We start from the raw sequence: 26,738 nt of genomic DNA on the forward strand, positions 1-26,738 counted from the left end.
GAGGCTATGTGCTACCCCAAAAAGAAACCCTTGAGCTAGTTAAGCTTTCTCATTGCTCTTGATGGAAATGTAATAGTATTTTTCTGCCCTCTAAACATTTGTTTGTAAATCACACAGCACAAGGAAAAAAAATCAGGTTTTCAAAATGAGTAACAGATAACAAAAGACAATACTACAAGATGAGAAAATGAGATTTTGTTCAATTAACACTTTTGCTTTTCTCTACAGACACAGAATCAGGCTACGTTAAAGAATATCTGAGGCTATGCAAGACAAATACAATATCACTACACCCATAAATTACAGTGTACCTAATTTTAATGTAGATAAGTGCTGGCCTATTGATTTGCATGTTTCCCTGGCAAAATGGAAATCCCATGTGAGTATGTTCTTTGTCTGTAGAAAATGCATTTTAAAAAACCTTTATGAATACAGCAATCTATGCTAAAAAGGAAAACATAAGTAACTAGTATAAAATTATGCATGTAACCTAAGGGAAGTAGTGCTCATGTACACACATGTATACATGCATGTGTCTGTGCATGCATGTGTCAATAGCTGTTACACAGTCACATAGTTTTTTAGCACACAGAATTTCTACAAAGTGTCTTAAGTCATGAAAATTCAGCCTCTAGACAGAATCTTAAATTAGCAGAAGAAAAAAAATGAACATTGCCAAACTAAGTAACAAAGCAAGTTAATCATAAGGTGACCATGAAGTATTAGTCTTCATGTTAGTCTCCAAAAAAAAAAAAAAAAAGTTGTGATGAAAAGTGTTTAGGAGGAAAGATGAGTGCAGCAGCCCCCAGCAGCATGTAGGTTGCAAAACCTGAGCACACAGTATTCCGTGAGGGTCATTAACTGATATAATCCTAACCAAAATTAATAGATACACCATTAAGGTGTTAATAAATATTTTGGAAAGAGAATGGGTGTTTTAGGTGCTCAGGGTTGCTGACCTTTGCTGTGTTTATTAGTGGGACAATGATGCATTATTAACACACAGCAGCTGTACCTGAACTGCTGCCATGAACATAATAGCCTTTTATAGCCATCAGGGGAGTGAGATAGGAGGCCTTTATTAACCACTACACATGATTAGCACATTATGTGAACTTTAGTAGGCAAATTATCTCTTATTGAAATATAATGTTGGTTATAACTAATTGTAAACATGATTTAAAAAACTTCTCAATGCAAAACTAAGAGTTTTACTGCCATTTAGCTAATAAGTGGCTAAGCCACTAAAAAAATAATTCTTCTTTTCCTTTGTTCAACCTGTAAAAACAACTGTGCCTCACAAAAACCTACTGTCCTATGATAAAAATACCGAAGTGACTGAATGACTTTCATATCTTGAATATTATTTTTCAGAACCATAAAAAAAGCACAGACATTTCCAATACAATTAAGAAAACTGCTGGTGAAGAAAAAAGAACTCGCCTTACATTTTTCTATAAAGACTACAAGTAGTTCCTAAAGAATCATTTTCAAGAGTTAACTTGAAAAAATAACACCATGATTTACTTCAAAAAGCTTAGTTTTGGGTAAGATTATCCCATTAGCCTTCGCAACTGAACACAGCACTGAGAGTCCATTATGAGCAGTCTTTTATGCCCTAGCAGAAAGTCATTAACATAAAATAAATCATTAGCTTTGATATTAAGCCTCTAATATCTGCAGGTTTCTATGACTAATGTTCACAACTTTGTCTGCCAAATGATCAATTATGTTTCTGAAAGGCTACCATCGCTTCTCACCATTATTTTTCCTTTTACTATTTATTATTATTTCAGATCGATGCAAACACGATGATCATAGGAGAAACAAATGTTTTCTCTTATTCATGAACACAAACCTACCCACTTTTGGCAACTGCAACCAGAACATGACTTCAAAGCCAATTACTTATAATACAGGACAGAAATTATGCATTCCCAGAGTAAGTTCACTTCTTTCAAAGTCAGCAATATATGTAATGAAGCAGAAATATACATGTGTGTATATACGTACAGAGTAGCACAGATATAACAGAAATTAACATGTTTACATAATCTTCTCTCCTAGCAGGAACTGTCGAGATAAATCTTTTAGTTCACATTGCAGGCTTCATACTTCCTTTACTGACCCATTTCCTTAAGTACAGGTTATCACTGCCTGATTTCAGAGTTCTGAATTCTTGCATATAGAATAAGAACTGGAGTTCACTGCAGATTTTCTTAATATAACAAAAATACATACCAGCTACAGTAACTTCTATTTAACCTTTAAGACCATATAATCATCAACACAATAGCAGGAGACAAAAAAAGTACTACCACAGCAGCTCAATTTCCATGCTTAGCCAGCAGAACCTTTGAAAAAACCAACTCGTGCCACTTTTGATTGGTAGAGAGTGGTTTAACAGTCAAGAATGTGAATGCTAAAACATTCTGACATTTCCACTAACCTGGATTTGTCAGATGCTCATGTAATTCAAGTATGTTTTGCAACTTAGAAGGCACCGTGTTCCTTGGGAGGAAACCATGCAACAAGAGTCTGTAGCAAATCAAATAGCAGCCCAGTGAGAAATACTAAATGAACAGCTCAAGAACAGTGTTAGCATATGTGCAATTGAAAGATAAGATATAAATATTATTAGAGCCATATGAAATTCAAAGGCTAAAAATAATTTGCTGCAAACATAAGAAGCAAAACAAAACCACAGACATTATAAATATGGGTTGCACCAAGATGCCAGCTGAAAAACAATTTTAAGTTTGAAGGTCTAAATCAAGAGCTAAACATTTTATTGATGACTTACCAACTGAAAACTCATTGCTACCAATGAACAGAAATGGCAGCTACTCCATTAGAAGGGGGGACAAGAGCTCCTTACGTGTGCTCACCGCTTTGGAGGGGCACACTTTGTTGCTGCCGCTATGGCCACATATTCTGTGCCTAACCATAGAATAAGGCAATGCTGCCATTTTCCAACTGAACACTGTAGGAAAAAGCACTACGATCAAGAAAATCTCATTTGGGCTGATGTGAATTCCATGCCTCAAAGTATTTTGGAAGCATTGCTATAATTAAGAGTCATTTGGCGAATCTGCTATAAACAATGTTTTGAAGCAGTTTATAACTCAACACTTTTAATGAGAAATCATTCTTTGGGCAGAAAATTGGTATGTAGTTGCGTAGCTAAAACAGCAGAATAAACTATTTCAGTTGGAAGGGATCTACAACAATCACGCAGTCCAACTGCAACAAAAAAACATTTAAATTTAGGTTACATTTAAAATAAGTATTTTATTGTATGAAATCCATGCTAGACATTCAAAGAGCATGTGTCCTCTTCAAAAAGATAAACAAAGCTGCCACTAATTGCCTCTCCTGTCAGTTCCAGAAGCCAAGGTCTGCACTGATCCAGAGACTACCCTCTCGCCACGCAAAGTGGTGCTTTCGGGTCACTCTTGAGCAGTGCTGAGAGTGAAGTCAAAGGAAGCTTTTTTACTTCCAACATCTAAGCTTTTTTATATCTACCATCAATACAGGATTTAAATATACAAGAATTTTAATCTAAATCCTACCATGATTAGGACAATTTTCTGCTAAAATATAAATTGTGTTTTACACACAGTCCATTTTTCAAATGCTTCTGTACATTTTTAGCAAGACAAGAAAGTCTTGCTGACATGGGAATCTGAGGGCCAGAGGGTGCTCAGTTCTTCACGGTTAAGTGTGATCATCCCCAACACACCCCGAACTCAAGAGAAGCTGGAACTGCAGAGTCCTTCACAGTATCAGCTTCTCAAAAACAGCTCCAGCTCCTCTTCGGTTTAATGTAAACAACAAAGGTACTGCATGTGCTATAGTGTTTAGTTAATTCAGCATTCTTAATAATTTACTGGTTTCACTTCTCTTTCATAAGACCTCATGATAGGCTGATTGAGGGTAATGCTCTAGAGATGAAACACATCGTTCTGGTATGAGAATAAAACATAATTCCTCTCCGGGTACTGATATTTGGCAGAAAGAAAAAAATAAATTACTGCAAATGCTTTGGTTTATAGAAATCTTTGAGAAAGATTTCTCAAAAGCACATACATAAATCATTTTCTATGTTCCACTAAAATTGGGACCACTTCTTTTCTGTAACACTGAAATTTAAGGAAGCACACTTGAGACTTGCCCACAATTCTGAAACTACATACTAAGATATGAAAGAAAAGACCATTTCCGTTCTTCATATGTGGTATTTTTGAAACTAAAAGACTTTACACTTGAAAATCAACAGTCAGCCCCAATGCAACTGTTTAATCTCTCCTTTATGAAACAGTAACAAATTTCAAGTATGATTCTAAGCCAGTAGAGGACAAGGTATTTTTTTAAGGGGGAGGGGGAAATATGTTCAGGATAAACAATATGAGCATAATCTAAAATGCCGTCAAAACAGTAACATAGTATTTCAGCTTTAGAGCTGTCCTTCAGAGAGCCTGCTTGCCACAACTCTGAGTTTGAGATAGAGACTGGATGGAAGCAAGCCCCTGGAAATAATGTACACTTTGTAAACAGCCATGGAACATTTTATTTAGAGTAGTCTCTATGGTAGGGTTAAGTTTACACAATAAATTACTCTAAACGCTGAGTATAAATAAATGCACTTTTGCTCCATGGAATTCTGATTACAAGCGGGATTGTTACCTGCTTACAAAGCATTGTATTATATCTCCTTATCCACTTCTACCCAATGTCACTCTGCTTTTTTCATTTGAAAGGTTTTGCTTCCCTCTCCCTCCTTTCTCCACTGTATTCCTCTTTTTAAAAACAACCACAGTCTATCATTTTACCTCTGCTGCCTGCCTGTATTTTTCCACTGCACTGACAACTATCAGTGAATACAAGAAAGATGAGTTGTAGGCTCCTGTATTTTTGAACAAGGTAGCAAATCACAGAAGAATCCAGTGCATAATTCTGCAAGGCTAACCATTGGGAGCAGTAAAGACCATTATTTTCTGCCTACTGATGGCAGAGGTCAGCATCCCTGTCATTAGCTGTGTCAAACTACAATTATATAACTGCACTTTATGTGAACAGATATCTGAAAACACTGTGAAGTTGCAAATATGAAAATTAAAATATACCTATCCTTCTTACAGCACTGATCAAAGTGGTCTTTGCAGGTGACACTTCAATAGGGAAAGCCACAAGACTGTTATTTACTTCTCTCTACTTAAACATTTAAACTTATCATCCGACTTCTTCCGGCAGCTTGAAATCACTGGCCATATTCTATCAAATTAAGACACCTGGATTATCAAAGTTATTTCTTTTACATAATTCAACTCAATTACAGAATGTGACATTTCCTAAAATAAACTTCAACTGAACAGACTACTCACATTAGCCTGAATGTATCTGAACTGCAATTATGCTTCAAGTTTCAAGGGGAGAACAGTATAATCTCAACCGTAAATCTGTCCAGCATAAGAGCTCCACTATGTTATTTCAAAGGCTGACCTATATACCAAAGCATACTGTCCATTCTGTCTGTTTGTATAAGAGATACCTCTCACAGTTGTCATAACCAACATTGTTTGCATTGTTTCTTCACTTTTCTCTCTCCATGGGTAATGCAAGAGAAACAAGGAAAAACCTGCATAACAATATATGCAGAGCATAATGAGCTTTCACAGCAGATAGAGAAATATTAGGCTAAGATGCTTAGAATGCTATTTTAGGTTTATAAAATAAAGATCTAAGCAGTCTTCTGAAACAAAGCCTGCCAACTGAAAATTGTAAGATAAGAGGCAATTGTTTGAATCTACATTATTTTCCTCTGGCTACAGAAAAAATGCACAGTCAATAGCTCCCATGCATGTGCCTGGGAACTCATACGCTACAAACAACCATCTGATCAGGGAAAACAACTAGTACTAACAGAACAACTAGAAAACTTAAAAGCCTAATTATTTTTGGAATACATTCTAAATTACCAGCAGCTCAAGCAGACTTCAAATGTAAACAATCAAAGTCTGGAAAATTTGCAAAAGGAAAAACACCACCAAAACCTAGATATGAAAAACAGGGCCAAATCCGCTAGTAAGTGCCAAAAGCAAGTTTTAACTAACTTTACAAGAAACAAGAACCCAGAGGATCTTGAATGAGTTCCCAATGAGTTTTGCAGGTAGATTCCTAAGGAAGACCACCATTCTGGCCCAGAACAAGGATTCATCACACTCCAGCCATCATCTCCTTTCCTGGGAGAGTTTAAAAGCGAACACTCAACCAAACATACTGAACAGAAAATTCTGCAGGCCTCCCGCCCTTCCAACTCCCTAAATACACACAGCCTGAAAATGAGTGACAGAGCAATACTGTAACATGATGACATGTTTAGAACAAGTCAGATAAGTTTTCACAGCAATGTTAATCATGCTGGGCAAAGGGAGAGAGTGAAGGGGTGAAAAATGAAATGTTCACCTCACTAAATGTACACCTCCAAGGGGCCTGGCAAATCTACTCTGTCCATTCAGTGTTATCAGTGGTCACTGGTAAAGACATCTGAGAAAGACAATTGTTCTGTACTCGATTTCTTATATTGAAACATTCCTGGTAAGTCTTTTCCAAGCATAAAACATATGTCTTATGACTGTGCACTTTTAAGCACATTATCAGTTCAGGCAAAGTGAAATAGAAGAGTTGCAACTTGTCTACAGAATGAGTGTCTCATTTGCATTTGAAAAGAACAGTTTGCTCCCTCATACATGGCATGACTTGAAAGAAGCTTTAACCAGCTAGTAAAGAAATTCTGAAAACGACTTTCTAAATTAATTTATTCGATTTGGAGTGCAACACACCAAAAATTATTTAAGGAACTTAATTGGAAAATGATTTAATATATTAAAGTAATTCCTGATTTTCCAAAGCATTTAACTTTTAAATTAAATCTGGCCACTATCTCAAGAATGATGAGTGAAATGTGTATTCAAGTCATTACCTTCCTTCTGAAGCTTTAAATCATTGATAGGTTTAATAACGTTTGTCCAGTTTCACTGCCAAACAGGTCTTCAAACACTTTGGTTCTTATGGCATTAATATCAATCCAAGCTTTTCACGTGGCAACATTTCACTGTTACAATTTACAAAACTGACAATAGAGAAAATAACAGCAAACCACAGATGAAAAGTAGCAGTAGCCTCATGATTACTCAGAGCACTAAGAGAAAATTAATGAACACATAAATGCCCCTTTGCATTTGAACTCTTCCTGCTGAACCAAGTTCACTCCTGGCACAAACTTCCAAAATATAGCGCACGTTTGCCAGATGCTGCAAAATAGTTACTTAAAACAACGCTAACAGTCATACCTCTGGGATCTCTCTTGAAATATCCTGGGGCATCCACCACAAAGGGCCCGATTTATCCCTGGATTCTATAACTCCATTGAGTATATGTGAAATGCAGCCAGGATGAATTTGGTCCTTTCTGTTGTGATTGGTAGATGCGACCATGTGGGAAACCTTTCCTGAAAACTGAGAGGGCTTCACCCGGGCGCCGCAGCCTCCGCGCCTCAGCACAAGCACACTCTATTTTGCTGTTTATCTCTGAATCGAGGCAGCTGCCCGGGATGAAAGGGACGGCTCGGAACGTCTCTCTGACACGTGAGACCGTCACCACAATAGCGGGGCGCGGGACCGGGCTGTCCGCCGGGCCGGGCCAGGCCGGGCCGGGCCGGGCTGGGCTGGGGCCGCTCCTCCGCGGCAGAGCCCCGCCGGCCACCGCGCCCCGCGCCGCCCTCCGCACCCGCGGCCTGCCCCGCGGAGCCTGCGCACGGCGGGGCTTGCGCTGCGAAAAGCCATCTGCTGCTGCTGCTGCTGCTGCTGCCGCCCGCCACGGGCTGCCACGGCGGGCTTCCAAACAAGAGCCCGAGCGCGCAGGTTTGAACACATCGCTCTCTCCCGGCTTGCTCCCCTTGGCCGGGCTGTGCTCGGGGTAACTCGCATTTTCCGATCATTTCCTACGGCCAGCGTTTTATTCACGTGCAAAGCCCATTCCGTAACAGCAGAGAAAGTGCAGTTCATACATAAAGCACCAGCTGGCTCAGGCTACAGCGGCAGTAACAATGCAGGAACCCCAGCCCCCTTTCTCGGCAGCAAAAGTCACGCAAAGTGCTCCGGGATCGCAGCACCAAACTCTCGGAACCGGACACAGGATTAGGGATAAGCGCATGTATCCTCTGCGGTTCCTCCTTCCCCAAGGCTCGGGGACCTAAAACTTAGCTCTCCTCAGATACTGGCCCTATTTGCAGAGGTTTAATCAAGTTACAGAGAAATTGGGAAGGCAGTTGCACAGCCGGGACAAAGTGTAGCCGATGTTCTAAACCGACTAGTAAACACCATGCTGACTTATTATGCACACAGAGAAATGTGTATGCCTGTGTGTGCGTGTGTGTGTGTATACACACAAATATGTCACACACACACACACACACACACACACACAAACGTGCTTTTCGGCTCTTTGACACATGAACTGCGGGGCAGAGTTTCTGCTGGTTTGTGGCGGACGCGGTCTTGCTGATTAATAAGCGCCCTGGAAATTCAAGTCCCCCGCACCAACATCCCCGTCCACGCCGTTTCTCCGAAAAGATGTTATGGAAAATGCCTCCCCCACCCACCCCCCCCACCCCCCGCTCCAGCCGCCCGCCCCCAGACTACTCCGGGGGTTTAATTTGGGGTGCCTGCGGGGGAGCCGCTGTGTGTCCCGGCGGCACCGCTCCGCGGCGGGCGGCACTGCGCTCCCCAAACCCCAAAGCCCGGCAAGTGCCGCTGCCCTCCCTCCGCCTCGCCGGGGAACTTGGTGCGCGGCTCGCCAGAGCGCAGCGCCCGCTCATGCAACGCGCCGCGACAACAGCACACACCGACAGCACAGATAAAACACCTCGGACGACACAAAACACGAGTCACCTTGTTGCAATAGTAGGGGTCCAGGCAGGGGGAAGGTCCCAAACAAGGCGTATCAGGAGCGGCTGCAGGCTGAGGAGGTGGTGAATAAAATCTTACGTCCATTTCACTAAAACATCAAGCAAACTCCTTTCCTTTTCTTTTGGTCGTTAATGTAGGTGCAAAAAGGGGGGTGTGAGAGAGTGTGTGTGTGTGAGTGTGTGTGTGAGAGAGAGAGAGAGAGGGAAGGGGGGGGGACACACAAGACTGAGAAGAATAAAAAAAGAGGTGCCTGACTTCAGTAGTCAAACACCTTCCCTGCCTCACATCCGTTTGTGGTTTGTAAAGAGAGAGAGGAGAGGAAAAAAAAAAAATCTCTTCCAAAAAAGCACCGGTCTGCAGATGTCTGCAAGAGAACCCACGAACCCTCCTTCTTCTACGGCAGGGCAGGTAACTTCGAGTACTTATTGTTTCCCCCGCGCATCGGCACCGGGGCGCTCGCTCCGTGCGTGCCGCTCTTTATGGGAGTCTCGGAGTTGGTTCGCTTCTCCCTCCCTCCCTCTCGCTCGCTCCCTCTGTTCTTTTCCCGTTCTTTCTTTCTTTCCTTTTCTTTTTCTCTCTCTGTTTTTTTTTCTTTTATTAATATTGTTATTATTTATTTGCTTTGGTTTGGTGGAGTTGTATTTTGGTCCCCCACACCACCGAGGGCCTTGGGGGGGCTGAGGGGGAGGTGGCGACAGCAGCCGGGCCCCCCGCGCACCCCCGGGGGGAGCGGGGCGCCCAGGCGCTGGAATAGCCGCCCCGAGCCGCTCGGCTCTGCTCGGCTCGGCTCGGCCCGGCCTGGCCGGGCTGGGTTGGGCTGGCAGCGGCAGGGGACGCACCGCGCTCCGCCGCGGAGCCGCCGCTCCGAGTGTGCCTCACACAAAGGGGCCGGCGAGGGAAGAGCCATTTGCGGCCGCCGGGGCCCGGAGCCGCGGAGAGGGGGCGCTCCCGCGCCCGCCATCCCGCCGCCGTCCCCGCCCTCGCGCAGCGCCCTGCGCCCGGCCCCCGGCGCCGCCCGGCCCCCGCCCGTTACTATGGCACCCCCGCCGCGCCGCGGGGCCGGGCCGGGCCGCAGGGCGGCGGGGAGAGGGCTCGGTGCGCTGCCTGGGGGGGGTCGGGCTCAGCGTGCCGGTGTGGCCGCGGGCAGGTCTCTTGAGGGGCCTCTGTGACACCCTTGGACCCATTTCCGCGGACCTTTGGCAAAGTTGGGGCGAGCCCTCTGCCCTGGCAGCCCTCTGAGGCTGGCGTGGGTCGCGCTGTCAGCGGAGCCCTCGTCTCCAGTCCCGGCGGAGTGGAAGCTATCGCCCAGAGTTTGTGGTGACACACATAGGCTGTGATCCATGAGCGTGTCCCAGAAAACAGGAAACAAGTTGAAAGTAAAGCGCACCCGTGAAATATCCAGTCATCTGGGGTGTACCCCAGTAATGGTGATGCTCGGGCCTGGGCGCACAGGGTGACACCAGGCACAGGATGAAGGAGGAACATTTGAGGATATGGCCTAACTGTGAGGGGAGGAAGGAAGGAGAAGCGGATGGGGTAAGGAAAATTAGGAGGAGCTCAATTAGGAGCAAACAAGGGTGCTGACAAAGGAAAGTTCGGAATCCAGTGGGATGCAGGAGAGGGATTGATGAGCATAACAAGGTTTAACAGGCAAAAACAATGAAAGAAAAGGTGACTTCAAGACACCATGAGCAATCCCACTGGGTTTCCTGCTGAGTCTTCAGTAGTCTTAATCAGGGCAGAAAGGATGGAAGAGAAAGAATACAGGAAGGACACTATGCTGAGCTTAGATAATGCCCAACAGAGGAATTGTGTTATGAAAAGAAAGGAATGTCTTTTGTTCTTTAAATAAAAATGAATTACTGAGTGCCACACAAACAAGCTGAGATTATGATGATTAACAGGAATGGTTACATTTATCAATACTCATGAACATTTCCATCACAAACCAGTTAGAATCTTAGAAGATTTGTAATGCATGTTGCCACACAAAACTGTCTTCTCATCACTGAAAAAAAATTCTACGGTAAAGATTTCAAGGCAACTCAGTATTGTGGGGGAGCAATTCGCAAATTTCAGGTGAAAACATCACTGCTTGTGTGAGGATATACACATACATTTACAAAGATATATAATCTGCACCTCAGATATTTTGATACTGTAGAGTCCTTCAGGATTGTGTTAAGTCATTACTTTCTTCCATGTCTAACAACCTGCTTTCATTAAAGCTTAATTATCTGAAAAAAATACGTAAGTAATGCAAATGAAACTCTAGAGAAAACAGGTTTGAAGCAATATTCCTATTTCAGGATTATTTGATCAAAAACATCTCTGAAGGTACTTGGTTGTCAGTTCAACAGAATTTAAGTTTGATGGCAATAAATGTTTTTCTTAAACGTGAAATTACAAAAGGATCTCAGTTGCTTTCTTTTTAATAATGTTTGAAACCCTTCTGGCCTTGGAGAAAAGCTTGAAAACATGACCTAGAAAAAGCTCCAGAAAGCAAAGGAAAGGACATTAACATATTAAAAAAGAAAAAAAAACACAAAAAAACCCAAACCCTCATGATTTTTGGCATCTGACTCATTATTTTACATGTTTGGGATTAGACATTTTGAAAGTTAAAAAATCCTAAAAAAGATTTTCCTTTGCAAGAGATGTACTTGACGCCTGACAGATATATCACTGCTGCAAATGGCTGATATGTGGACCATAATTTGACAAAGTGAATGGGAGACAGATTGCAAGCTCCGTATTGAAAAGCTGCTGTTGAGAAACTTGTTATTCATGGACAGTGGATTAGTTTGCAGCCTGTTGTGGAGAGAGGTGGTAGAGATACAGCAATTCGAGATGAGCTGTTCTAGGCAACCAGCGTGTGCAGGTGCATACAAGTGCATGCAGGTACAGAAATGCAGAGCTGGAGATGTCAATACCAGAATGACTGGAGTGTCTGATAATAAAAAGTAGAGAATTGGCTTTTTATTTATGTGAAATATTACTGACTGCTGCCTTAGGAAGGGCTTCGGGTTCCTCGGAGTCTGTAGGAGTTTACAACTGTACCTTTTGCTTTGCGCAGCACTTCAAGTTATTTTCAGTACTTAATGATGCAGGCCCTGAGAGTTATAAAATTTTTGCTGCTACTTACAGAGATGATTTAATCATCAAGATGGTAAAACACCTGAGATTTGTGGCAGTTATCTGTACAGTTGGTAAAAATTAAAGAGCTAAATATATATATTATTCTGTTAGAACATTCTTTTGTTTTGTAGGGAACATGTTCTCTAGGGTTTTCAGAATAATGCGTTTGTGGAGACCACAACTAAAATTGTTGATAATATTGTAGGTTTTGCCTTTATGGACTGAGAAAGCAAGGGCCTGTGCAGGATAATTCAATGGTATATCAAACTTGGCCACTTTAGCTCATGGAAGTGCATTTTCCAGAAAAAGAAAAAAAAAAGTTGAAACAGATTTATAAGAATGAATCAATTTTTAGAAGCTCAAAAGGAAGGAACATTTGTTCAGAAGGGCACTGAGTTTTTAAAGCCATTCAACATTCAAGTGAATGTCTCCAAAATAGTCTTGAAAGAGGTTGCTATACCTGCATATGAGAAGAGTGTTATTGCCTTTCTCAAATAAATAGGAACAAATGCCTCGAGGAACATGATCTTTATCTGCCAATACTAAAAAAGTTATTCTTTTAAATGCTGTCTGCTGGAGTTAGACTGTGCAGTGTAAATACTCTCCATGCAATGGAGAACTCCTATGGCATTCCTTGCCAAACAGCATTGTGGATGCAAGAGGTTTATGCAGCAGACTGGAAAACTGAGAAGGTCATTAGATGGACAAACCATGAATGGATCAGTAACTCCTCTGGGCTGAAAATAGCTGGAGGTGGAGGACATGGAAGTAGGTAATGGCAGTATTTGCCCTCAGCTTGGGCTGTCACGTCTAGAGCCGTCATTGGAGGCAGAGTACTGCTGGGACAACCCCTCGGTCTGAGCCTGTCTGGCCATTGGCACAGTCTCATTTGAGAATGCAGAGTCTTTTCAGTGGCCAGGTGAACAGAATTCAGTGGAACAAGTAACTGTGTCTGATATGACAGATTATTTTCTTGTATATCGTACTGTCTGACCCAGCTGGTCTGTCTAGTGTGTTGGGGGGCCATCAGCAGACATAACTAATGTTCTCAGCCAAAGAGAAATAAAGTGTTTTAGTTTAAAAAACAACAGTCCAACATATTTTTGTTTAAATTTCATACATTTCTACCCATTTTTATTTGAGACCACTAGATATCTGATAATCTATTACAAAGAGCAGACTTCCTGGTCTTCCTAGAAAGAAGGAAATGTGAGACTGTGATGATGGCTTAGTATTTATTATACTTAGGCTAGGCACCACAACAATCTCTTCATGAGGCTGGCTCTTCTTTAAAGAAAAGTTTTCTGCTGCGTATTTTTAAAAAGAGTTGGATTGGAAAATCATTTTGCTTCTTTCTTTGTGCGCTGTACTTTGGTAGCCAGGAGGAACAGATAAGCTATAAGGGAACCAATGAGATTTTGCTAAGAAAATCCCTCCTGCTGAAATTTTTGATTTACTAACTCACAGGACTGTTTACCATTCATAACAAAGGTCAATGCTCATCCATATCTAGATAGTAGTTAATTAAATAATAATAGGACAAAGGGTCTGTCTCTTTTGTGTGGATGTCCTGTTTCATGTTCTTAATCTGGATATGACACTTGGATCTGGGAAGATGCAAATGATAATATATTAAGATTGCAGAATGTTTTAAACAATGTAATTAATCTGGTTGTTTCGTCAGAATGAACTCAAATCCTTCAAGAAATTGATTCGTTTTAAGTGTTGACATTCTGTGTATGCATTTATAAGTAAGCATAAATCAATGTGAAAAAAGTGATCTTCAGTACAGTATAAAAACTTAATAGGTGTAATATATGTTTCAGAGTATTTAATCAGTTTGTAAGGCTACCTGATAGTGTGTCAAACAAAGTGTTATCAAATATGTAATGAAAGAGATAGCTATTTTATTATTTTAGCTATTGCTCCTGTCTTATTTAATTTGTTTGTGGTGAAAATGATGGGCCCCAAATTATCACATTTGTATGAAAATAAATTGTTCTCTATAAGGAAGTACAAATCACTTCTAAAAGTTAAAGAAAGCCCCTGACTTCCCTTTGCTACAAAACAGAGAGAAAACCTGAGTATTGCCATAACTTCTTAATCCAAAAAATGATCCACAGTTTAACACTGGAGGAGGAATTGACACATGGGTTGAAGCCGAACTGTGTTTTGCATCTCAGAAAAGATTCTTACAACTCATCTGCCATTGCCCCCAGTAGGAATTAAGCACAAAATATCTCAGAGAATCAAGAACTTAAATTACCATGAAAGAAATATAAAAATGTAAAATTCACCTTGCATATTTGCAGCTTTGATCCATTCCCATATGTCTCAAAGACACTGCCAGCTGGTTCAGTTCAAATTACCAAATTAAATGTGGCCTTGCAGACATGGGGAAGGTAGGCCAATCTCAAAAGCAAACATTTTACTGGGCTTTAGATTATTTCTTGTGGTCAGAGAAACAAAGGGAAACATGAAGTTCCTTTTATTCTTTTTCTGTATTTTCTATCTTATCAAGGTTTTTTTATGAGCTACACTGTCCACATGGTATGAAGGAAGGAAGGCTCAAAAATACATCACAGTGTGATGTATGCTAGTTCTCAATTGCAAGATATACTCAACTGCTAACGTTGCCAATTTTCCACTTTTCCACTTACCTTGTTAGATCAATCATGAAACATCCAGAAGTATAAGGAATCAGGAATTTTTGGTTTCATGCTGTTTTTTTTCTGAAGTGTACTGGAGGCCTGTACTTAGAGTTCAGTAACTTAGATTTTTTAAAGGAAAGTTATGTTTTCAACAGTTTATTTGCAGTTTAAAAGCTGTCTAAAGGCATTTTGGTTTCTCCTCCAAAAATTGAAGATTCATATAAGTTGTATAAATGTTATCTGGAGACTGCATCATATACAGACGTCTTGAGAACAAACCTGTATTCATAGTTGGTACCATTAATAATACCCATCTGCATTTGCAGGTATTTTACAAATGTACATATTAATATGTCAGCTGAATAGACAGGAGAAAGAGAAGACCGAACTGGTCACAAGCAGAGGAAGGGTCTTTATCACCAGTTTATCCATAGCATTCAACAGGGAATTCTCATCTGCAAGACAGATGATAAGCAGGTGATTAATCAGTTTTAAATTCAGAACAATGATGTCATCGTTGTCCTATTTGATGAACCTCCAAACAGAGCTGAATTGCCCCTGCATGAGCTCCCCTGACATGAAGGGATCATTACAGACTTACTTAAAACTTACAAACTTACTTTTCTGTTTCAGATGTCTTTTGCTAGAGAAGATTTTCATTTTTGTTTATATTCACAAGGTCTCTGTGAAGAGAGGGATGTTTCTTAAATCCCCAGGTGAGTAGGTGTTTCAACAGGAGGCTCCCACCCCAAAGCAGTGGGGCAAAAAAGTAGTCTAAGTACATTCTATTACATGGGTTTAATTAGTAGCTTAATTCAAGCTCAGAATTACAGATGTTAATAGAGAGAGAGGTCCAAACTGTATTCTCTCTGAATACATATAAGTATAGTAAAGTTCACAGAGTAAAAAGAAAAATTTAGGCCTAGAAGGTATTACAGTTTATCTACTATCCCATTTTAATTTTTTAGGTAGAGAAAATAAAATTACTTGCTTGAATTTATTTTTCTCCCTTTGGCATTCATGATTGCTGTCATAAAAGCACCATACAGTTGGCACAGTTGGCATTTCCAAGTGCAAAAGGTTGTGACTGAAGTATAGTAAAAGTATATTGGGGGTTTCCATTAGAGCTTCCTGTTGTAGCAAATAAATTCCATCCCATTCACACTTGATAGGCTGAAACAGATATGCCATCTGCATGTCATCTGCAGTCAGTTTTCAAGGGGCATGATAAACTGTTAGGACTGCTGACTTGGGAGCAAAATTTACTTCTTTGCTGAGATTTTGGCATTTTTCTGGTGGATCTCTAGGAACTTCATATCCCCTTCCTTATAACTGTTATGGGGGTTTTTTTTCTCGATGGAGTTGTCACTCTTAAGTCTAATAAAAACTCTCTGTCTTCCTTTTCTGGGCTTTCTAGTTTGACAGTTTCATGTTATAACTTTGTTCCACAATAAAAATAAAAAAGCTCTGGGTGTTAAGGAAGTCCTTGGAAAACTGTAAGTGATAGAGTCAGCATTTACAGAAGATATCACAACAGGTCTGACTGACCTTGGCAGCAATAGGAGATCACCATTTCTCATGGATGAGCTTTTCTTGAATGTCTGTCTTCTATGCTGTATAAGGCAGAAATACCTTTTCTGGGTCAAGGCTACTGCTTTCTGTTTCTCTTACTCTTTAACAGAGATTGTCTACTACTGTCAAGTATTATCTGTTTAAGGAATTTCTCTCAATCCCCTGTGTCTTGTTCTATGGTATCTTAAGATAAATCTACATCACTGGTATTATTTTATAGTCTTACACTATTTTGTTGAGGATTATTTGTTTGAGGATTTTGAATGGTTTACTTTTATCACAGTCAGACTGCAAAGATTAATGTTTGTGGACGTCCTCCAAATCATCTCCCTTTACTCTGGCTACCAGAGTGTAATCAACGCTGTTTTTTGTTGGAATGGCCATTGTCCTTTTTTTTTCAGCAGTTGGCAGGAGTACCAGTTGGAGGGAATGAATCGTCTACGTTGGCTGTTCATCTTTAAAAATTGACCCTTCAGTAGCATGTGTAAGTATTACAGAATTAAATATACATATTTATCAGAATATATGAAACACGTGGAGGGGAACTCCCAGGCCACATTTGAAATTATGAAGTTTCTAACAATTTGTTGAATGCATATAGATTTATAATAGCTGCGTGGAGACAGTTGCCTGACTGCATAATACGCTGATAATTAAGTAAAAACAAATAATAATTTGAAATAAAAGAGAAGGAAAAGAAACTCAAACTCGTTTACAATTGTAGAATATAGGAAAAAAACCCTCCATCATCCTCCTAAGATACCCTCCCCCTCCTTCAAGCAGTGGAATTTCCCTGCTTGAAGTTATCTTGAGAAGACACAATTTGCAATTTGCCCAAGAGGTCAGCAGGCCCAAACTACTGTACCACAGTGTAGGAGGTGGTTTCAAGGCTGACAGCCCCCTGGAAGGAGGATCTGCAAGCATCTTACTTTCTTTTGAATAAAGTGTGACCTCCACTGGTCGTTGTTGTATTCAGGAAAAGGGGAAAAAGTCCATCATGGAAGAAGGCCCCAAGACATTTTGTGGCACAAAGTCTTGCAGTGTCAACTGCAAGGTTCCTACTTAGTTCACTGGAGAAATATGTAATAGGTATTTACATATGTTTAAGTGGAGCTGCAGGGGGGCAGGGAGAGAGCTGAAGCATGTGCTTGCACTTGCTGAGAGTCATGCATGTCCTACATCTGCCTGCCTGTCTCTCGCGAGCGTGATTTGTAAGGTATGTGTTGAAAAATAAAAGCAAGAATATCTGGTTGCGAAGACTAATACATACATACTTTTCCTTTATTTTTCTCACATCTGTGTTTCTGTAATCATTTGAAAAAATGAAATTATTTTAAAAAACCAAACAAACAAACAATACCCCCCCCCCCCAGACTGTCCAGGGCAGAATTCAGTCCACAAAGAGAATGCAAATTGAAATAACCTTAAAATAGAAAGCACCTTTAAGGAGAAATGTAACATAAAGAAGAGGTTTAAGGAACCTGAGCACAAGTCATTTTTGCTACAATACATAGCCACACTGAAGAGAGTAAAGGGTAGGAAGACACAATATTTCTGAATTTCCATGCCTTTGGGTTTAAGTCAGACCCTTGACCTTATTTGAATATAGTATTTTTTTGGTTTAATACATTTCATACAGAATGTATAAAGAAGATTTAATAACTGTCTCTTAGCTGTGGTTTATCTCTACCTCAGAGAAAGCTAAAATGAGTTTCTAGTGAAATGGCTGAAAGAGCATACACAGTAAGTCTTCTATCAAATTGTTTCCAGTCTTGCTGATTTGTAAAAGAATTTTTAGAAAGATTCCGGCTTTCTATGTAGAATGTTAAAGTTTGATTCTGTGCCCAAAATTTATAGAAGCAAACCACAAAAAAACAGTGGAAGTCTAGCTTGCCATGTTCTGTTTTTTGAAACTCCTGAGATTACTTTGCTATCACGTGAATTTGTGCTAGTATTTAACCCAAGTTTTACTCTCAAAAAGAAAATTGTATTATAGTGTATTACATATTTCTGGCTGTAATAGCAATTAAATATCTTGGAAGAAACGAATCAAATCCCCAGGCTTCTCTGTCTTTTTTGTTTTTCTCTTTCAGAAGTGCATCACAGATAAAGGACTAACTTTGTGAACATACTCCTGCAGTAAAAAGGACAAAAATGAACAATTCTTATGTAATTAGTCACCCGACACAAGTGTTCCAGGATAAGATCTTCTGAAGTATCATAGCAGAAATATAAATGGAATACTTAGAGTTGCTGTTGTCAGCTGTTAAATATGGAAGGATTTCTGCAGCTTTTCACGTTCTCTGGATAGTTGTACATCAAACTAAGGTATTCTCGTGGCATTGAACTGCACAAGGGTAGTTAACTGCTTTCCTCCTGCCTCAGAAGCCAAACAGCCCACTGGCACCAATTTAAGGCAACAAAATCAGGCTGAACCAGGCTTGTGTTTGCCCTGCTTCCCTAGACTTTTGTCTGTCTTAGGTGGTATAAAGGCATTTCTTCCATTTGAATGTGCTGCAGTGGTTATTCAAATAGAGGCAGTTTCCTAACATTCCAGCTCAAACACTGAAGTGCAATAAACCTGAGCTGACTGGGCATCAAAAGGCATGAACCAGCAGTGTTAATACAATCAGTCTCATGAGATCACTACTGTTGAAAACTGGGACTACAGCCCATGGGTATTATTGTGTCTCTTCCATCAGCTTCTCAAAGTGCTCTCCATGCACACCCAAAAAGGCCAGACAATTTCTCCCTTAACCTATTGGAAATAAATTTGTTGAGGTACACATATTTTCACACACAGCTTAAGGGATATGCTCCCATAATTACTAGCACTGCTTTTAGTTAGTGCAGGCACAGCATCCAGGTGTAGGGTGTTATTACTGGTTCTGCTTTGGAAACATACTCAAGTGTGCCTCTCTGCCATCTGGCATTTCTGATTCAGGAGAATATCTGTATTTTCTTGTCTTCCTTGAACATTAAAATCAAGGGTCAAGGTCTGCTTTTTTCTTTTGTACAGTTTGGTTCATTTGGGAGTTGTTCCTAACATAACAGAGCTGTGGTTTTGCAGTAGGCTTCAGCAAATTTAAATCTGTGCTGCTGCTGAAGATGGTGGTACAGCTCTCTTTCCCTTCCTGCTCCAGCTGCATATTCTGCTGTCTCCCTAGGGAGAATGAGCATGCTTCTGACTTCAAGGTCAGCTGTGTCAGGAACCATCTGAAAATTAGTGTGTGGCTCAGATCTTAGGTGGATCATTTTGTATTTTTGATCTGGCTGACTCTGAGGCAGCATGAGAACTGATGGTGAAATGAGAGGAGTATTTACCTAGGTCTGAGGAGAGGAGGGGGAGGGAGGTGGTGAGTGGGCCTGCCTCTTGGCACACTCCATACTTAGGGTAGCTTAAGCCAATAATGAAACAGCACCTAAGAGTCTGCTTGCTAAACTCAAACTCAGAGGTGCTTCTGGTATTAGGGAAGACCAAACACTGGAAAATTCCAATGTTCCAATGCTTTTTTTTTTTTTTTTTTTTTAAGCAATTCAATCCTTCTTCCTGCAATTCCTACCTAGCCAGGCCCATGAAAACTGTGGTATTGGTGAGGAAGTGATGCCTCAAAGTTACTCAACATGTGAGTTGGGAAGGGAGCAGGGGGACTGTGAGGGGAAAGGAGGGGGAGTGGGCGAAACACGGATGGATGGATCTGAGATTATGCTGCAGCTGAGACTGAAATAAAATTTCACCTTAAAATGGGGTGGCTGCTGCTTCTATGAAAGTCTTGGGGATAATTCATCTACTACTTGATAAATTTGGCAGGGTTTCTTTCCAGGTTCTCTTTTCTATTCTCCTTTATGCTTTGTATGTGTATACATGTGTGTGAGGTATGTGTATGTAATTTTCAAGAGATCTGGCCCTTTCTTTCTCCTTGGCTAACTTCTGAAATAGAGCTGTCAGGATGATTCCAGCATTTGGAGCCATATTATTCTTGACAGAATATAACTCTTTTTCACAGTTTTCCTTTTTTATGGCCTGAAGTCAATGGGAATATTCAATGCAACCTAAGGTCGGGTTCCTGAATTTTAACACAATTTCCCATGAGAACTAGAAGAACGAAAATTCCTTTAAGACAGGGAAGAAAAAGTGGAACAGTAATGTCAGGACAAAACACTTGTTATGTGGCTTTAAAAAAGCAGCTTGAAGAGATTTCAGATCTAGGGGGAGGTGAGCTTTATTTGATCTGTCCAGGAATTTAACAGCAGTCACAGAGTTATCAGTCACTTGTACAAAAGAGTTGGAACTCTCATAGCAGCTGGCTGTGCTAGCAGTCCTGAAATTCAGAAGGCCAGCTGCAAGAAGATCCATCAAGTTAAGTAATTTCAAAAATGTATTGAAATACAGCATATGCAGCCATATAAAACTATATGATGTGGCAGGATTTTGAGCAGTGCCTTAGCAATATGGCTGTATGTATAGCCATGGGCTAGACAGAAATACAACCACTCTTGTCTAGAATATAGAAAAAGGGTTGGTTATGAGCTGAACAGGTTTGACTGATTCATTTATGTCTGATCAATGATATTATTTGATGCCTTGGAAGGCAGAGGTTGTGCACATTCAGTCAACAAAAAATTTTGTAATACTGAAAAGAAATGGTGATGTTAATTTATTTTCTGCAAAGGATGAGGTTTCATGCCTGTGCCCACCTCCACAGAGTGGAAATTCACAGAGACCTAGTTTTTATCTAGGCAGAGTTTCTCATATATCAGTGGAAATTTTAGATCTCTCTAATATCAGTTGTACTTTGAAAAATCTAAATTTTCTTGTTTTACATATTTCTGATGTCAAGTCTTACATTTTGCATTAGTGAAATAGGATGAGAATGAAGGTGTTGCTATTTACAAACTCTTTGAAGATGTAAGGTGCTGTGTATATATATATAAATCATCAATTTCATATGAGTTTGGATGTGCTAAGAATGCAGCAAATTTCATTGGTGATAAAGCATCATGATCAATGAAGGATCTGAATATTCAAGTTAGAAGAGAGTATTTTATTTTTATAATGTCCCTGTATATGTTCCATTAAGAAAGACAAAATATGCTTTATTAATGTAGTATTTCAAGCTCTTTTTGCTTCCTGAAATGTCAGCTGTCAAACTTTGTTGCCATCCTTGAGAACAACTAAAAAGTGAGACATTTTTCTGTTTGGAGGCACTTGACTTCCAGTAATAACCCTATCTTACCAATGGTTTAAAAAAAGGTTTTAAATTAAAACATTGGCTAAAAATTATATCTTATGATATCTTTTGATGTAGAATTGCAGAGATTAAGATAAACTCCACAGAGTAAAACATGCTATAGGTAAGAGAAGTGGAAGCAGTCTGGCCTGTGGCAAGATGAACTACAAGAAATCCAGTTTATAAATGATGAACAGTCCAATTACATTTAAGTTTTTTATGGAAAACCTATTCTGCAGAATATTTAAAGTCTTGAATGTACCTTTGTTGATTTTGTGCTTTCTCCTAATTTTTTTAGTCTTTCCATAAAAGTTGTTTCTATTCTGTTTTCCGCCTGCTTCATGTTCCCTTGTCTTACCTCTCTATCCCTTTCCCCCTCCTCCACATCCTTTCTCTCTTTCTCATGTAATCTCAGAGCTGTTAGAAAAAATGCTGCTTTTTTTCCTGTGTAATGTTCTTCAGCTTTAGCAATTTTCCATTTCACTTCTTTCTTGTTATACTTTTTCCATTTAATATTATGGGAGAAAAATCATTCTATTTTAAGTTGAGCCAAATACACCATCACAATGTTTTGGCCCATGTTAGTTTTTTTTTTTGGTTTTTTTGTTTTCAAATATAAAGTTTATTTGCAGTTTCCTGTGCTCTCCATTTGACTGCTATTAAAGGAGGAGGAAAGGAATAAAAGATCTTAACTTTTACCATCAGCAGAAGGTGTATCTTTACAAATGTCACTGTTTCTCATCCCTTGTTTGTTTTGTATTTGTAGTAGCAAGGAAGCTCTGCAGGATTGTTTACACATCCTGGGTCTCACAGTGAGATAACTTGTTTGTAGGATGACATTGGTCTGGAATTAAAATGATTACAATATATTTTAGGGGGTGATGCACTCTGAATGAGTTCTAAGAAGGGAAATAAGTTGAATTGTGTACTACAAAAATTTGTTAGGACAGTGTGGTGTTGTGTGGGCAGCTGTGGGTTATAAGAGCTGGTTTGGAGGTAGAATGCAAGTGATTTTGGGTCCAGGATTTTTGAAATCAGAGAGGCTTTTATCAAAGGAACACCTTCTACTACTGTTTGGATAAACTATTTTCAGAGTAAATGAAGACTGAAGGAAACAGGATGATTAATTTTACTACTGATTTCTGTTTATTGCTGCAGAAAGCATCTCCTTGCATTTAATCCATGACTGTTCTGTCCTAGCTGATACTTTTTTAGAGTTTATATAAAAAGGCTGTATAAAAGTGGACAAAAATGACGACACCACTTATGATACAAGAAAGCTGGCAAATAACTATAGTGCCACAGCATTTAGGCACCATGGTGATAGGTGCCTTAGAGATACATGCAAGAGAGACAAACAGAATGAGTCAATGTATTGCCCAATTTGCATAATTTTTTTCATAAAATAACTTGCAGTGTTTGAGAAAGAAAATAAATATTTGGTGTTTGGGTTGCTATGGTGTTGTAGTAGTGAAAAAAGCAAAACTATGAACAAACAGTCTATGCTGCATTATGAGTTTACTAAGCAGACAGGCTTCTAAGTAACAAAGTGAATATGAAAAAAGGCTTTAATTATGTAGAGGTTAGTTGTGATAACAGCTAGTGTAATGACAGCTTTTTCTGTCCTCTTCACTTAGGAAGATCTTAAACACTGATTTCAAGAAACTCTGAAGAGGATTGTGCAGCAAGTGCTGTGTATTTACTCCTTACTTTGATTTACTTCTTTGGACTTAGTGATAGAAACAGCAGGTTTTGTCAGCCTCTGAGAGCATTTCCTGCTTTTCCTTTCAGTTGGGATGAACTGAACTGAACTCATATTTTACTGTGCTTCTTTTTAATTCAGAAGCATTTTTAATAGATTTTTCAATCCAAGGGGGATGAGTGCTCTCTTTTGCATGCTCTTCTACACTAACATCTGGTTTCAGCAGACCTCTTAAACACATGCCTAAGTGCATCCTTAAATATTTGGTTGGTCATATGCCTAAAGGAGTACAGTAGTCACATTAAAGAGCAGGATATTCTTAAGTGCTTTTTTGAATAGAGACCTAAATGGGAATGAAAAGACAATTATGTACTTTTAATTGCATGCATTAATTAGCCAAGTATATGTTTCATTTACTAACATTATCTTTTGTAGTTATATAACTTTAAAGAATACAGAAAAGTACTTAATCCAAATTTTGTTCAATAGATGTGTTTTAATAAGTATACTTACCCGCAGTATAATTTAGCTGCAAAGGTGTTGATAAAGAATAAATGGTTGCTTCCATTCAGCACACATATTTTTCTAGTAAATGAACTTGCAATACTGAGAAAAGGGTTTAGGGGGGATGAAGAAGAAAGAAAATTGAGAAATTCATGGTAACTTTTTGGAAGGCGCATCAAAGTTTAAGAATTTTGTGCCTTTGCTGCAGTGTAATTATTTTTCAATTGTTGCTTCTGACTGAGCAGGCAATAACCTAGATTTTTCTGTTAGGCATGAATGAATGAGCAAATTTAAGAATTAAGTACCCAAACAGAATAAACATGTCATTTTGTAGTTTATGAAACATTTGGCTCTGATAATGCAGCCCAAGAAAGTCATACTCTTTTCTAATGAGTGAATGGCTTGAAATGTGTTCTGTATCACAGTCTGAAAAAAGTAGTTACTTTATCTAATTTGCAATCCTTTTGCTAGGGGCAAGGGTAAGAAATTTAGGGATGAGTTAACATATCCAGCCCTCTTATGGAACTGCATGGTACTCTTAGAGGGGAGGGAAAATACTGAGCAGAAATGATAGCAAAATTAGACATCAGGATTACACTAGAGATACTCAAATCTAAGCTCAATAGAATTGTCACCTGAAATATATTTTTTTAACTCTGCTTAACTTTTTCTGAAAACTCTCTCAAGAATGGTATATTTTACAATATTTTTCCTTGCAGATAACTTAAAATAAAAGAAAGCTATTCCCCAAATGCATACTTGTGTAAGCAGTTGGAATGCAGTAAGTGTGTTTTCATTATGACTGAACAATTTCAGCTGTGAGCAACTATACAGCAAGAAGAAGAAAAAATGCATCTTTGGAGGTAAATTAAATTGCAGTACCCAAAGAATTGGGATCTGTCTTTTATAATTTAGACAGGAGAAAACTAAAATAAAAATAAAGGTTCAAACTAGATTCTCCACTGCTTTCAAATGCCTTCATAAAAATGAAATTGAAATGGAGTATAGGGAATGACAGAACTTAAAAATATTTTTCTCTGCATTTTCAACATCATCAATGTGTACTCTGTAAAGATTCTGTCTACAACTCAAAAAGCCTTTCTAAATGAAATTCAGCAAAAAACAATGGTCTGTCTAAGCAGAAATAATCTTATCCAGGTCAGTCATTTGGATAGTGTATGGCAGTGTATTTGTGTACATCTATGTATGAAGACAATTTAGAGAAGAGGTAGGGAAAAGAGAATCCTGATAATATTATTTGTAAAGTATCTCTCCCCTGAATGATATTTCACCATCTAAAAGACTAATTAGATTGCATGATTATATGACTCTCCAGAGTTTTGCATCTTAGCAATAAAATGCCCTCAGAGTCATTTATCATGTCAAAGGGTCAGTGGTATTTTTTGGAGTATTCATAGATGAATACAAACACTGCAGTTTGGATATTTGTAGATAGATGAAAAACAAACACTGCAGTTTGGAAATTTGTAGATACATAGACATAACCTGTGAATGAGTGATCTGCAAGATTACAGACTGGATACTCTTTACATGGAAACATGAAAGGCATTTCTGTGCATACATGCTAGATGTCTTTTTTAAAGTTCAAGATACTTTTAGTTACAGCCAGCCCTCAAACACTTCTGGATGCTTCTAAAGGCAGTATCACAACGGCAGTCAAAAAATATGGAGTGAGTTCACAAAGGTATATGGAAGTGGATTTTGCACTTCTGATTTTTTTTTTTGATGGTTTAGTTCTCTTAGCACTAACCAATTTGTGTTGCAGGCAGGCCAACATGTCACTGCTAGTTAACTGCTAGTTATATTCAGCAGTCTTCTTGGCTGAAGTTTGATAAATGTATCTTTGGAGGACCATAATTTTTCTAAATGGTATGATTTTTTCAGTGAGGACTTTGGTCTTGAGTCTGCAAAAATCAACACTTTTGATTGACTTTAAAAATACAAACAGTGCAGTCCTTTGGGAAAGACCCTTAATTTCCAAAACCACGTCAAGCTGGACTCTACAGACAGACTTTTATGCTTAGTACTGTGAGTGCTTATCTTACCTGATTTCAAAATACCCCAGATCAGCTGCAGGATAAGGCCAGGAGGATTTTCATCCTGAGTTATCAATGTCTTCAGTACAAAGACATGTCTTTTTTGGATAATGCCAGGAGAAGTGCAAATGCATTAACCATGCATTGAACATGCAGAGCAGAGTAGTCTTTTACATTCAAACTCTATTGGAATTCTCAAAGTAAGCATTCTTTTCCCCAACTAACCTATATAACTTAACTGGTAGCTGTTAGTGGTCTATCAATTATATGTGTGGAAATTTTGGCCTCCAGCATTCCCACTTCAGAAAGTTTCCCAACTAATGGTTTCCTGAGTATGCAGGGATAAGGGACTGCTAAGGGATTAGTAACTATGGCCTTCTCTTACAGAAAGGGAGACTTGGTTGGGTATAAGGCATTTATTTTTGAAAAGTTTACAGTTTTATTTTTTTAATCAATTGATAGATCCTGGGTCTCTCCTGCTGCAGGCTGTAATCCATGTCATTCACCTTTCTACCATCTTACTTCTTTCTCCATCTTTCATAATGATTTTTTTTTTTTTTTTGGCAGGACAAGAGCTGGAAAATGCTTCTGCATCTGGTTTTCTTTGGGAGGAAAGACTTTGTGAAGTGTGAGGTGTGAGGAAAGACTCAGTCCCCTTTGGATTATAAAAGCAGTGCTTATAATAAAACTGTATGTTGTGACTCTTCAGTGGATGGAGGCCTGTTCTTCTATGCATGCTCAATGCAACATAACTGTGTAGATTAAAGACTTTTAATAGTCCCTTCCTTTTGATATTTCCAGTGCACTCTCCAGTCAGTGCACTCTTCTGAGTGCACTGACTTTCCTAGGTAATTTCTGTTGTGTGCCATACCTAGGTCTCCCCAGGACTTCTTAAGAAATTTTGCTAGCTAAGC

The 26,738-nt window shown here is 39.4% G+C and overlaps 1 protein-coding gene and 1 long non-coding RNA gene across 4 annotated transcripts in view; one reads left to right on the forward strand and one right to left on the reverse strand.

Moving 5' to 3' along the window:
* Window positions 1-9,359, reverse strand: part of TOX (thymocyte selection associated high mobility group box) — a 217,579-nt gene extending 208,220 nt beyond the window's left edge. For 2 of the 3 annotated variants that reach the window (XM_058036825.1, XM_058036798.1), the window contains exon 1: window positions 7,353-7,576. In XM_058036825.1, coding sequence (XP_057892808.1) covers window positions 7,353-7,496 — 144 coding nt within the window. In that variant the 5' untranslated portion in view covers window positions 7,497-7,576. Of the gene's footprint in view, window positions 1-7,352; window positions 7,577-8,951 lie in introns of those variants that run through there. The other variant, XM_058036806.1, reaches the window with a different exon arrangement.
* Window positions 9,289-26,530, forward strand: LOC131091031 (uncharacterized). Its single transcript, XR_009115352.1, has 6 exons — window positions 9,289-9,377; window positions 16,732-16,814; window positions 18,424-18,658; window positions 19,864-19,956; window positions 24,487-24,630; window positions 26,392-26,530. It is a non-coding gene; the product is annotated as an uncharacterized LOC131091031 (long non-coding RNA).
* The last annotated feature ends 208 nt before the right edge of the window (window positions 26,531-26,738 follow it).

Source organism: Melospiza georgiana, chromosome 1 (genome assembly GCF_028018845.1).
Source record: "Melospiza georgiana isolate bMelGeo1 chromosome 1, bMelGeo1.pri, whole genome shotgun sequence".
Classification (NCBI taxonomy): domain Eukaryota; kingdom Metazoa; phylum Chordata; class Aves; order Passeriformes; family Passerellidae; genus Melospiza; species Melospiza georgiana.